At 45.4% G+C, this 12,567-nt stretch overlaps 1 protein-coding gene across 1 annotated transcript in view; it reads right to left on the bottom strand.

Moving 5' to 3' along the window:
* The window catches only part of CCDC60 (coiled-coil domain containing 60), a 157,640-nt gene that overhangs the window by 12,092 nt on the left and 132,981 nt on the right, over positions 1-12,567 (bottom strand). Inside the window, exons 6-8 of the mRNA XM_058531090.1 lie at positions 12,435-12,525; positions 7,702-7,936; positions 432-516 (exon numbers count right to left, since the gene is read on the bottom strand). Coding sequence (XP_058387073.1) covers positions 432-516; positions 7,702-7,936; positions 12,435-12,525 — 411 coding nt within the window. The remainder of the gene's footprint in view (positions 1-431; positions 517-7,701; positions 7,937-12,434; positions 12,526-12,567) is intronic.

The raw sequence follows: 12,567 nt of genomic DNA, 5'->3' as shown, positions 1-12,567 counted from the left end.
CAGGCCTCAGCTTTCTTTTCATTACATTTCCTGCAATGATTAGTACACAGTCCATACATATTCATAAATATTCTCTAAAAGAATGAACAAATAACCTTAGGATTCCCGGGATCACTGTAGCAGAATGGTTAAGAGGATGGTTTCTGGAATTAGAAAGATCTGCATTTGAGTCACAGTCTTACCATTCATTAGCCGGGCGACCTTGAACAAGTCAACCTTTCTGGGCCTCGTTTCCTTATGTGTAAAATAAAGATAATAGTACCTACCTTGTAGGGTTGTTGTAAGAATCCAAGGAGGTAATACACATGAACAGAGTACATAGCTCCGTGCTTGGCACAGAGAAAGTGCTCAATAACTGGGACCTGCTGTTGTTAGTGTTATTGCTACTATTCTGACATCCTTTATTTGCCCCAGGAGTCAGGTGAACATACCTGGGCACTTTTTTTTGCATCTCATTTTCTATTGTGATTGTTCTCCGGGCATCTTCCCGAACCATCTCCAGGAGCTTCTGCAGATCTAATGGGAACATGAGAGGTCATTGTCTGGAGGGTTCTCTCGAGACAGGGTTGTGCAGGGCAGGGCCCAGCCCCAGGCTGATGTCACCTCTGCTTCTGAGTGTTGGGAAGCTGGAGAGGGCTTAGATCGGGGTCTAGAGGAGGTAGTATGCAATGTTTGTCAGGTTGTAAATCTGACCAGGTTCCTCCCTGCTTAAAACCAATGACTCACCGTTTTCCTTTTGGACACCACCACAATTCCTCCACATGGCCTATGGGGCCTTGTAGGATCTGGCTGCTCTTTTTCTCTCCTGTCTTATCTCGCTTTCCTCCCCAATCTTAAACTCTACTGTAGCCAGATAGAACTGTTTCCAATTCTAAGAAAAAATCGTCTTCTTCAGGGCACCCTCTCTGATCCCGTAGACCTGAAATTCCAAACTGGGGATCCACAGGCTGGATCTAGCTCACAAATATGTTTTATTTGATTTGGTGTAGATGCCAACCGTTGAAAACTGGAAGGTTTCACACAAAAATCCAGACCTCCAGGTTCCCTGGAAAAGAATTTGAGATGGAGCCCATTCCTGCTGCCTGCTGACTATGGTCTTCAGACAGGAGTACACTCGCCAGCTCCCCATGGCTCCACCACTCCTCACTGCATGAGTTCACACTTAGTATTGTTGCTTTTTACATAGTGGAGAAATATGTCTTTATTCCTGACTCTTGTGGGTTGAATTGTGTCCTCCCAAGAGATATGCTGAAGTCCTAATCCCCAGTACCTCAGAATGTGAATTGTTCACATTCTTATTGGGAAACAGGGTCATTGCAGACATAATTAATTAAGGTGAGGTCATACTGGAGTACGGTGGGCCCTTAATCCAGCATGACTGGTGTCCTTATAAGAAGAGGAAAGAGACACACAGGGAGAAGACGGTCCTGTGTGACACAGGCAGAGATTGGACTGATGACGCAGCTCCAAGCCGAAGTGCCAGGGATTGCCGACAACTACCAAAGGCTGGGATAAGCAAGGAAGGATTCTCCCCTACAGGTGTTAGAGGAAGCACGGCCCTGCTGACACTTTGACTTTGGATTCTAGCCCCTAGAGCAGTAAGACAATACATTCCTGTTGTTTCAGGCCACTCAATTTGTGGCCCTGAATGACGGTGGCCTTAGGAAACACACACTGATACTCGCAGAAGTTGGAAAATGAAATATGGATGGAGGAGGCTATGCGCTTCAAGAAGAGTGGGAGAGTGGAAGTCCTGAGTGTTTTAGGTGGATGTAGTTTTGCAATTACCTGGCACTCTACTTGTCATATAGAAATGTCAGTCAATATTTGCTGAATAAATAAGTAAATTATTAAGGCGAACAGAGAGGGAAGGATTTGGGAGACTATCAGCCAGATTTGAGATATCTACAAAGGAAGACAATGCCAGTGGAGAGACCTTTCACATTTACAACGTGCTTGTAGCCAGCTCAAGCTCAGGTCTCAAAAGCGATACTAGGAAGGGTGAAGACCAGTGGTTCCCAAGGCCATTGGTGTCTGGCCTTGCTTATGAAGGCAGTCATTGGGTGCTAGGGAAAGCATGCTCCCCTTAGTGACCTTGGAACCATGTAGGCTGTGATAAACATCACCATTTAGCCATTTTCCACGCCACCTACCTCATTTTCAAGTAGTTTATCCTTCTAGTAATTTGTGGGCATGATTCCATTTGACCTGAATCTGACCTTCATTTTTGTCTTGTCATGCTCACCTCACCTGCTGCTACACGTCCCAGAATCCTCGGGGTGTTTCTAGAAGCCTATTAGTGAGGGAGCTGTGAGGGAGAAGAGGGAACTCCACTTTCTTCCCTTCTCCAGGAACCAAGTAGAAACATTTGACTTTTCTCCACCCAATCCCCCCACCAGCTTAGGGGTGTGTGGATACCAGTAAATGACCCCAGTGACCTGGCACATTGGGCAGCTCTCCCAGAGAATCGTGTATAAAGCTCCACACTTCACTTAATACCCCACGATTTTTTTTCTGCTTGCCAATAATGCCTCTGGGCAGGAACGGTGCCCACCAGTATCAACCTCCATCCATCATGTAGCTAAGGTTGGATATGTGTGAAATAGGACAAAGCCTTGGGACTGTGAGGCCCGTATCTACTCCTCAAGGCTACTTGGAAGAAGAGACTTGTTTGGAAAGGGTGCAGATGCCACAAAATAGAGTTTCTCTGAGGAAGACAGTCCTGTGATGGATGCCCCCACTCAGAGGAGCCTGCTCAGTTCTCAGTTCCCAGGGTTGTGGGGATAGGTTATGGGGATGCCATTACTCCTTGCTCAGAGACAATAGCGTCCTGTCTTTTAAAACACCAACTCATATCCTCAGAGAAAAAATTCTGACTTCCTTCCTCCATCTTCCATCCCTAGCCTGTCTAAGCATCTCACTCTTGAGTGACTGAACCCATTTCGTCCTCTTTTGGGGGAAAACAGAGGGGGCTTCTTTGCTGTATGGGGTTGGTTTGAGGGAGGAACATTTGATGGCATAGGACCCATCCTTTTGAGTTGCTAGTTAAGTGAATTTCTCCTCTACCAGTTCCAAGACTGGGAGCTTCAAGATCGGCAGAAAGAACGGCCTAGGCTTTGGTTTCTTGAGAATCCCCCTACCATTGATTGGGGAGGAGTCAGTCCACGGAGAGGCCACAATGTGCTGTCCCCACTGATTTTCATCCACAAAGACTTCATTGGGCAGCCAGCCCTGGAAATCAGATGTTAGTCAAATGGTGTGTCTCTCAGAACAAGATTCACGAATTCAGAATCAACTTGAGGAGGTTTTAGAAAGCAATGAAAGTCTGGGACATTAATCTACTTTTGTCAAGGCTGTGACAAATGGGATGGAGGTTAAGGTACAAATGGGGAAAATGGGTGGAGAGGCGGAAGTAGAAGGACTTTCTCTCCAGGATGTAGGTCTCCTAGTCATTGTTGTGCATCTTCTAAGTGTCAGGCTGAAGGTGAATAAGACATTATTTTTCCACGCCTGCAGGGAGTTTGCATTCCTTTCCACTTTCTTTCATAGTGATAGAAAAGTGTGCGTTTGGGTGTGTGTGTGTACACTTTTTTGGGTGTGAGGAGAAGCACTGACTAGCCCAATTTCCCGATATTCTTCACGGCTAGGCATGGCTCTGTGACTAAGTTCTGGGCAATGAGATTTTAGTAGAACTGTTGTATGGAGCTTCTGAGGAGGCTGCTTAAACTCAGCTGGGAGTGGGCACTTCTGTGCTTCACCTGCTTCCTTCTGCTTCCAAACTAGAATGTGGTTGTAATGACTGGCATTCCAGCAGCCATTTTGGATCATGAAGTGATCTTGAGCATGCGAGAAGAAAGACAAAAAGGAAGTAGGATCCCTGATGATCTCTGGAGCCACCCTACGAGCCATGGACTGGTCTTCTTTAATCTGTGAGAAAAATAAACTTTTATCTTTTTTAAGTCACTGTTTTTCAGATCTCTTACCCAGACAAAAGACATTCCTACCTGATACAGTGAGATGCAGTTGTAAATTAAAATTAAGTATTCAGTAAAAGCAAATACAAAGTAAGAGAATGGAGAGGAGGGAACCCAGGTCAGGGAAGACTTCGCAGTGGAGGGAACATTTGAGCTGGCTCTTCAAGGTTGAGTAGGAGTTCACCGGACTGAGGGGGCAGAGATGAAAGGGCATTGCAGACAGAGGAGGGCGTGAAAGAATGTGCATTGTTTAAGAAGAGGGAAGTATTTTGGTGCAGTTGGAGTAACTGGTATAAGGTGTGAAGCGGCAAGAGCTGAGCCTATTATAGGCAGCCTAGGACACGGTCAGATGTCATATCTTAGAGGCAACGAGGACTCACTGAAAGATGTTAAGCTGGGGGGCACTATATGAGATTTTTAATTTAGAAAGTTGCCTCTGGCTCAACATGGAGAGGAATCTGAGGGCAAGACAAGAAGCGGGAGACTATTTAGGAGGCTGTCGCTGTCACTGAGGTGAGAGGTGATGAGAATCTGGACCAGGGGTCCCAAACTCAGGTACCTACAGGGGTCAGATACCAAAAATGAGTGACACGGGCTGGTGTAAGAAAACTCAATCTGCTGTCTTGGTCTTCCATTTCCCCCTGTTTAGAGACGTGGGTAAAGCATAGAGATTAAGTGTGACTTGAGGGCCAGATTGCCTGGGTTCAAATTCTGGCTCCATCACTTACTAGGTTTGTGACTTTGGGAAAATAATTTAACGTCTCTGTGCCCCAATTTTCTCGTTTGCAAAATAGGCATTAAAAGTTGTTGTGAGGATTAAATGAATTTATATACATATACGCTAGAAGCTAGAATAGTGCCTGACACACAAAAGTCCTCAAGTGTTAACTATTGCATTATCAGTATCATCATGCTAAGGGAAACAATGGAGCAAACGAGATGATAAATGGCCACACACGTGGCCAATTGGGAGCAATGAAATGATTGGGGGTAATAGGGAGTGGTGGGGATTGTGGAAAACTAGAGAGCGCATGCCCTACCTAAGAGCTCCTGTTGAATGATATCATGCAGGCTTGCAGGCCCACTGTTGCCACAAAGAGTGATTGTTTTTTTAAAAAATTTTTTGTTTATTGCAGTAACATTGGTTTATAACATTGTAAAAATTTCAGGTGTACATCATTATACTTCTATTTCTGCATAGATTACATCATGTTCACCACCAAAATACTAATTACAACCCATCACCCCACACATGTACCGAATTATCCCTTTGGCCCTCCTCCCTCCCCGCTTCCCCTCTGGTAACCACCAATCCAATCTCTGTCCCTATGTGTTTGTTTATTGTTGTTATTATCTACTACTTAATGAAGGAAATCATAGGGTATTTGACCTTCTCCCTCTGACTTATTTCACTTTGCATTATACCCTCAATGTCCATCCATGTTGTCACAAATGGCTGGATTTCATCGTTTCTTATGGCTGAGTAGTATAGAGTGATTGTTTTTTAAAATCAGAATTTTTTTGTAAAATCTCTCAATCCTAAGAAGTCACTCCTACTTTTTCTTTTCTTTTTAACAAAGACTTGTGTGCTAAGCAAAACATAAGCGGCAGAAACTGGCTTGTGTGCCACAGTTTTCTATCTCTAAACTAAGGCAAAAGCAACAGGAATGAAGAGGGTAGGGTTGAAAAGAGCTTTAGGAAATAGCATGGATTGGAGCAGGCAGCTGGTTAGATTGGGAGGGAGGTGGCTGTTGGGGGAGGGTCTGCCGTGTCTCTGATGCCTGGAGAGATGGCACCATGCACCCCTCCCCTCACCACAAAGTCTCCTTCCCCCCTGCTCCCTCCTTCCTTCAGCACTCAGTTGCCACTGGGAGGACCTTATGCAAGTCCTGGGACTGAGGCGGTTCTTGAAGCTGGGGACACATCTCTGCTCTTGTTATCTAAGACAAGGCTCTTAGAGTTAAAAGACACACAGCATGGATATACCATTAATAACCACACAGACACCTTTGAAAAGAAAAGCAGGTCCTGTTACTCTTGCACTGAAAACCTTCCAGAGACTTCCCATTGCATTTGGAATAATTCTGAGGCCCTTACCTTGCCCTACAAAGGCCATAGATGCTCTGACCCCTGCCTCCCTCCCTGGCTTCGTATCTTCAGGTCTCAGCTCAAAAGTCAGAGTTGAGAGAGGCATCCCTTGACCACTCTGGCTAAATGAGTCTCTCTCTAGCCCAACATCGTGTTTTGTTATCTTCTGATCATGTGTTATCTGCAATTGCCTTGCTTTTCACGGTTTTCTCATTTATTGTCTGCTTCTTCCTTCTAAAATATAAGCTTGGGGAGGGCAGGTACCATCACTCTCAGTTCCAGGCACATGGTAGCTGCTCAATAGATATGTGTTAAATGAAAGAAGGTTCAAGAAATCCATAAGAGTCATACATCTGCTGATGGTTTATCTTAGTTCCTCTCCATCTCAGATAATACTTCTGTTCAGCAAATAGCCTTTCAGGGCTTGGAGACTTTCTTGGTCCCCTGTTGACCAGGAGGATGGTGGGAACTTTTCTCATTGGGAGCCATTCCTCTGAGTTCTGACCACCTACTGGACTTTTGTACCCTTGCCATTTCTAGCTTTGACCATCAGGGCCCCAATCAGGCTTTCTGGTCTACCTTGACCTCTTGTTTAACCTCCCTGAACCTACACTACACCCAATCCTTGTCAGCTCAGCCCAGCCCAGCCCACCCTTGGTTGCTACAGGCATTCTAGACAGTATGAAAGGACACTGGCTGAGCAGGCAGGCCTCAGCTTGGGTGCCCTGAGGGGACACAGCAGATGGGGGTGGGGATATGGCAGGAAGGTGTCCCATGCACCCGAGTCAATAATTTTCCAGTGGGCCAGCCTCTTTCAAGCCCCTTTCTCTTTCTTCCTTCTGCCTTCTCCATCTTTCTGTATAAATCCTTTCTTTTCCTATCTCCTTTTACTATACAAGTTCAAGCCAGAGAGTTCTAAGAATGAATTTTGTACATGACTTATGGAATCTAGTCACAATTCTATCTGATGGAGGCCCACAGGTTCCCCCTAAAAAAGTATGAAATCTGTGTATATGTGTATGTTTGAATTTTTTTTTTCTGCAGGGAGGACCCATAGCTTTCAACAGATTTTCTTTTTTTTTTGCTGAGGATTTTCCCTGAGCTAACATCTGTGTGAGTCTTCCTCTATTTTGTATATGGGTCGCTGCCACAGCATGGCCACTGATGAGTGGTGTAGGTCTGTGCCCAGGAATGGAACCTGGGCTGCCAAAGAAGAGTGCACCAAACTTAACCACTAAGCCATGGGGCTAGCCCCTCAACAGATTTTCTAAAGAACCTGTGTCCCCCAAATTGTGAACTACTGAAAAGGCTTGTTCCAGAGTGAGGGTCACAGAGTGACACAACTTCCATATATAAAATGTTCAGAGAAGGCAAATTCCTAGAGACAGAAAGAAGATTTGTGGTTGCCTGGGGCTGGAGGTGGGAGAGGAGATATGGCTCAGGGTAACCCAAGTTATAGAGTATATTTCTGATCTCCCCTGGGGGAAAGCAAAGGAGTCCAAGGAAATTGAACAGGGCTAGGGGACCCCTCTGTCTCCTTTAATTGAGTGGAGGTGGAGGTGGAGCAGGAGGGGTTCTTGATGTCTGGTTTCAAGGCAAAGAATCAGGGAAGATTGGTCAGATCTCAGGTAGGACTCACTGATATGGAGAGGTTCCTCATCTGGCTTGGTTGAAGATGATTCATTGTCCTCAATGTCCTTGCTGCCGGTCGCCTGGGTGATCACACTCTGGGGCTCATCTGAGCCGGGGATCACGGACATCATGCTGCTCTGGGGGGATGACCCCCCACTGGCCCGAGACAGGCTGAGTGCAGAGCCTCGTCGGCTTGTTTTGCGGGCAGTGACACGTAGTGCGGGAATTTTGAATTTCTTGGTCTGAAGGAAAGAGAGAAGAGAGGGATTTCAGAAAGAAGGAAGAAAAGAAAGGAAGGAGAGGAGGAGGAAGAAGGGTGGAAAGAAGGGAGGGAGGGAGGAAGAGAGGGAGAAGAAGGAAGGAAGGAAGGGAGGAGGGAAGGAAGGAAGGAAAATAGGAAAGAAAAAAGTGAAAACTAGGTTCCAAGTGTGAATTCCTTTGGCTCTTTCCAAACACCATGAGACATTCTGAATCTGGAGTGACCTTCTGTCACAAATTGAGATAATTTAAAAATGTGTATTATTTGAAGCAAACATGATGGGACTTATTTTCTTCATTGAGTGTCACAGTTGCCCAAGTAGTCACCCCAGGCAGCCAAATGCACATTCCAATGATGTTGCCATGGACCAGAACAGTTTTTGACTTTTCTTTTGTAATAATCTTCAGAGTTGATTTTTAAACTGTGGGAGGCTGGGTCTAATTTCTTTAGCTACGTCTTTGTTTTGACCTCAAATTGCATGTGTCAACTTCTTGTTCCCCAGATTGACACCTGGGCCTCAGAGAATGAAGATTCATGTTCACTGGGGGTTTTGTGAAGACTATAAGATGGAGAAAATTCTAGGCCTGAAATTTAGGAGGTAGAGTAGGGGTAAGCAGATTTGTCTGATGGATGGCACTCTTGGGGGGGAGGAGCCACGGTTGTGGTGGGTGGGAAGGTCTAGATGACAAGCCCTAGAAGGTAATTAAGGGGTTGGTAGTGAAAATTCTGTGAGGGGAATGTGGATTTTTGGAAGGAAAGGAGTCAGAGTGGATGGGTTGTGTGTGTGTGCGTGTGAGTGTGTGTGTGTGTGTGTGCACTGTCTTACATGATTGGTGTCACTTCAGAATGTACTGTGCAGGGTCATGTCCTCATTTAACTCATGATCCAAGTCTTAGAGAGGCTTCATAACTTGTCCAAGATCACACATCTAGCAATTGGCAGAGCCAGGAATCAAATCCAGGTCAGGCTAACCCCAACGCTAATTCTTACGCCTTGCTTAAAAATACTTTAAGCAATGCCTTTTCAGTGGCATTGAAAATGCCCTTGATCCCATGCTGATGGTTCTTTATGACTTTTATAATTCCAGGTTTACAGTGGGGAAGAGTAGGCCCTCAGCTGCTCTAGAGTAAGAGCTCAATATGGGCCTGGGCTATAGTTTATGCACAATTAATAGAAGCAATTTTATCTGAGAACATTTAAAATGAAAGCTTTTCCAGTGCAGACTGAGGTCTTCTTTCCATGAAACTCATAGTGTTTGATACGCTAGGGAAGAAGAGAGGGAAAAGAGGCGGCACTGAAGATCACCCAACATTTGATAAATATCTAACAGGGTGGAGAGAATTGTATCCAGCAGGATTCATATCAGGGAATCCACTGGATGTGATCAGAAACAACTTTTGATTGCCTACTTCATGGGGCCCTGAGTGTGGGCGGAACTTCCCTGCCCTAGAAGAGGGGAAAGATTTCCTGGTTGCGCAGGGGAAGAAGAAGGTGGAGAAAGAGGAAGGAAGAGAGATGGGGAAGGCTGTGGGGCTTAAGATGTGGTCTCTCCCCATGACCGCCCCCTCCCCCGCAAAATCTTCATTGAAATGCCACACAAAGGATGGAATTCTTCAGAATGTGACAGACTGGGGAACTGGACTTTGAATGGGTTTGCCCAGATCTCCAAGGGGCCATGCGCGTTACAAAATGACTGTGACAAAGAAAAAGCAAACGCCAAAAGTTGGCGTGTTCTCTCCTTTGATAAATTAGGAGCTCGACGCAGTGTCCCCTTTGTCCTGACATTGCAACTGGTCGAGAGCTTGGCCGACTGACAGAAAGCCCCTCTACTCCCTGCCACCCTGGAGAGAGATGACGTCAGAGCTCAGGGATAATGGATGTAGAAGTCGCCTCTTCCTCTTTCATCTGGCACAGCGTGAACGCCTGACTCTGGAGACCAGACTCTTCAGGGTCTGGAAAGATTGAAGGCTGGACAGATCATGTCATGGGGGCAGCCTAGAGTCTTGCAATGAGCATGGACTCAGAGCCAGGGGACCTCAGGGAGGCCATGACAAGTCACTGTCTTGCCTCAGTTTCCTCATCCATAAAACACAGAGGAGGGACTGGAATGATCTCAGGAGAGTTTCCCACATCCAGAGCTCTGTGTGCATCTTCCTTGCGATAGGATTTCATCTTGTGCTCCTAACGTTGCCATTAATTAAGATTCAATTAACAACCTCAGCCAGGAAATCTAAAGTGAAGGGCTGACATTTCTGATTAATTGAGAGTGGCAGAAAAATAAAATGTGGGGGGAGATGTGACAGGCAGTTTCAGCCTCTTCCTTGCCCTTTACTGAACTGACTTTCTCTGAATTGACTTAAATCCCTAAATGCTTCTTCTCTATTTTTTATATTTCATACGAGAGTGGTGTTAACCAGCTGCTGTGTTCCGCCTCAGTTGGGACTGATTTTGGCAACAAAGGAAAAGAATTCCCTGAATGATTCCTTATACTTTTTCAGAAGCAAGTGTTTCAAACTGGTGGCCCATGGGGAGACATGTTTAGCTGGCCAGAATTTTACAAATTGGGGAGATTTTTATATAAAAACCTAGGTTATTGGTCTCTCTTGAAAATGATAAGCCCTGGGCTCCCACCTCATACGGCAGAATGAATTAGAGCTGAGTAGACGTTCTTCCCTTTAGCTGTGCAGGGGTACTCCTATTTGCCACAGACCTCACCACTCCCTACTGTCTTACACCCAGCCTGATTTTTTCATTTATGCGATTTGCCTGCGTTGGCACTGACAAGCTCTACACATACAGAAGAATATCAGTTGCTGTGGGAGTGGATCAGAGCCTCTCTTTCAGAGTCCTCATTTTACAGGTGGAGAAACTGAGGTCAGGAGTGAGGAAAGAACTTGTTCAACCCCACACAGTGAACAGGGTCACAGTGGCCGAGCTAGGTCTCCTGACTCCTAATTTAGTGATCCCTCACCCTCAGAGTGGACCACGCTGCAGCCCAGAGTTTGACCCACAAACTTCCCTGGGGAACTCAATTTTGTGGCAATTCACTCTCCTTTCCTCCAATTTTAGTCATGAATATTCCTGAAGGACATTTTTTTAAGGTTTGTGGCTCTCGCTGCTTTTTCTCTGGAGACGGACGCACATCATATCTCCATAGCAACTGTGTGTGATAAAAACAAAAGCTCTACTTCTCGGATCCAGGAGCATCCCGATGAAAGAGAAAGAAAACGTGAAACTCTTCATGAGGGGCAATTATAATCATGACACCACGGAGGACATGCAATTTGAAGAGCCCAGTGTTTAATAAACAGACCCAGGATTAACTCTTAGCGCTGCCATTACCCAGCTGTGTGACCTCATACAAATCATTTGGCCTCTCTGAGCTCCAACTTCCTGCTCTCCCACCTAGAGATAAGAATAGTGCCCCACGGGGTTATTAAGAGGATAGAACTGGCTAATACACCTAAAGAGCTTCCTTAGCACAGAACCTGGCCCATTGCAATTATGTTAAAAAGTGGCTTCTAGGGGGTCAGCCTGCTGGTGTGGTGGTGAAGTTCGTGCACTCTGCTTTGGCGGCCCGGGGTTCACTGGTTCAGATCCCAGGCGTGAACCTACACACCACTAATCAAGCCATGTTGTGCAACGTCCCATATACAAAACAGAGGAAGATTGGCACAGATGTTGCCCACGGCCAATCTTCCTCAGCAAAAAGAGGAGGATTGGCAACAGATGTTAGCTCAAGCCTAATCTTCCTCACAAAAGAAAAAAAAAGTGGCTTCTAAAATTTATAACCACAATAACGCTCAGCATTTTAACATTTTCAAAATGAGTTTGCATATTGTTTCCTGAGGTTCTTTACTAATGTTGTGAGGTAGGCAGGAACCAGCATTACACCCATTTTGTGGGTAAGGGTACAGCTTCAGCAAACACTCTTGTTGTGTGGTCTCTCAATTCCTTTTAGCTACCTAAATAGCTAAATCTCCTGCCATTATTATTATTATGGTTCTTGTTTGTTGAGTGCATGCATTTGGCAGATTTTTGAGTGAAAAGAATAGACCTCTTGATGTTCTCTTAATAAACACAGGTCCTAGTTTGTGGAAAACTCTGTTGAATCACTCACTTCTTATTTTCCGAGTTAAAAAAAAGAAGAGAGGGAGAAAGAAATGACTGTTATTGATTAAAAATATAGAGTGAGGTGAGTCCATTTCCTTCTGGTGACATCTTGTTAAGCAGCTCCTAGGCGACTCCTTCCCTTCTCCCTGAAGTGGTGCCCAGCCAAATGTCATTTCTCCTATAATCCCCAGAAAATCATTTTAATTAAAATGTACAAAAACCATCCAGTAGCATGTGGTTCTGACTTCCCTTCACTCAGAGAACCAAGTAGAGAAAAAAAATCTCATCAGAGAAAAGACTGGCAGAAAACGCCTCCAACACAAGTTGGGGCTGGCAGCCAAACGGTAGGGTGGTGTGCTGATGGTTACCTTTGGTGCCGTGACGAAGTGCTCCCACTTCTGTCCCATCGACTTGTCTTTATTGATTTTTTTAATCGTGTTCTTGCTTCCACCTGGGTCCCTGAGTGAGAAACAGGTTAATGAGTTTTCTGTTTCCAGAGCC

Source organism: Diceros bicornis, chromosome 35 (genome assembly GCF_020826845.1).
Source record: "Diceros bicornis minor isolate mBicDic1 chromosome 35, mDicBic1.mat.cur, whole genome shotgun sequence".
Lineage (NCBI taxonomy): Eukaryota > Metazoa > Chordata > Mammalia > Perissodactyla > Rhinocerotidae > Diceros > Diceros bicornis.
The sequence above is the reverse complement of the archived record's forward strand: the minus strand, read 5'-3'. Positions and strand labels throughout refer to the sequence as shown.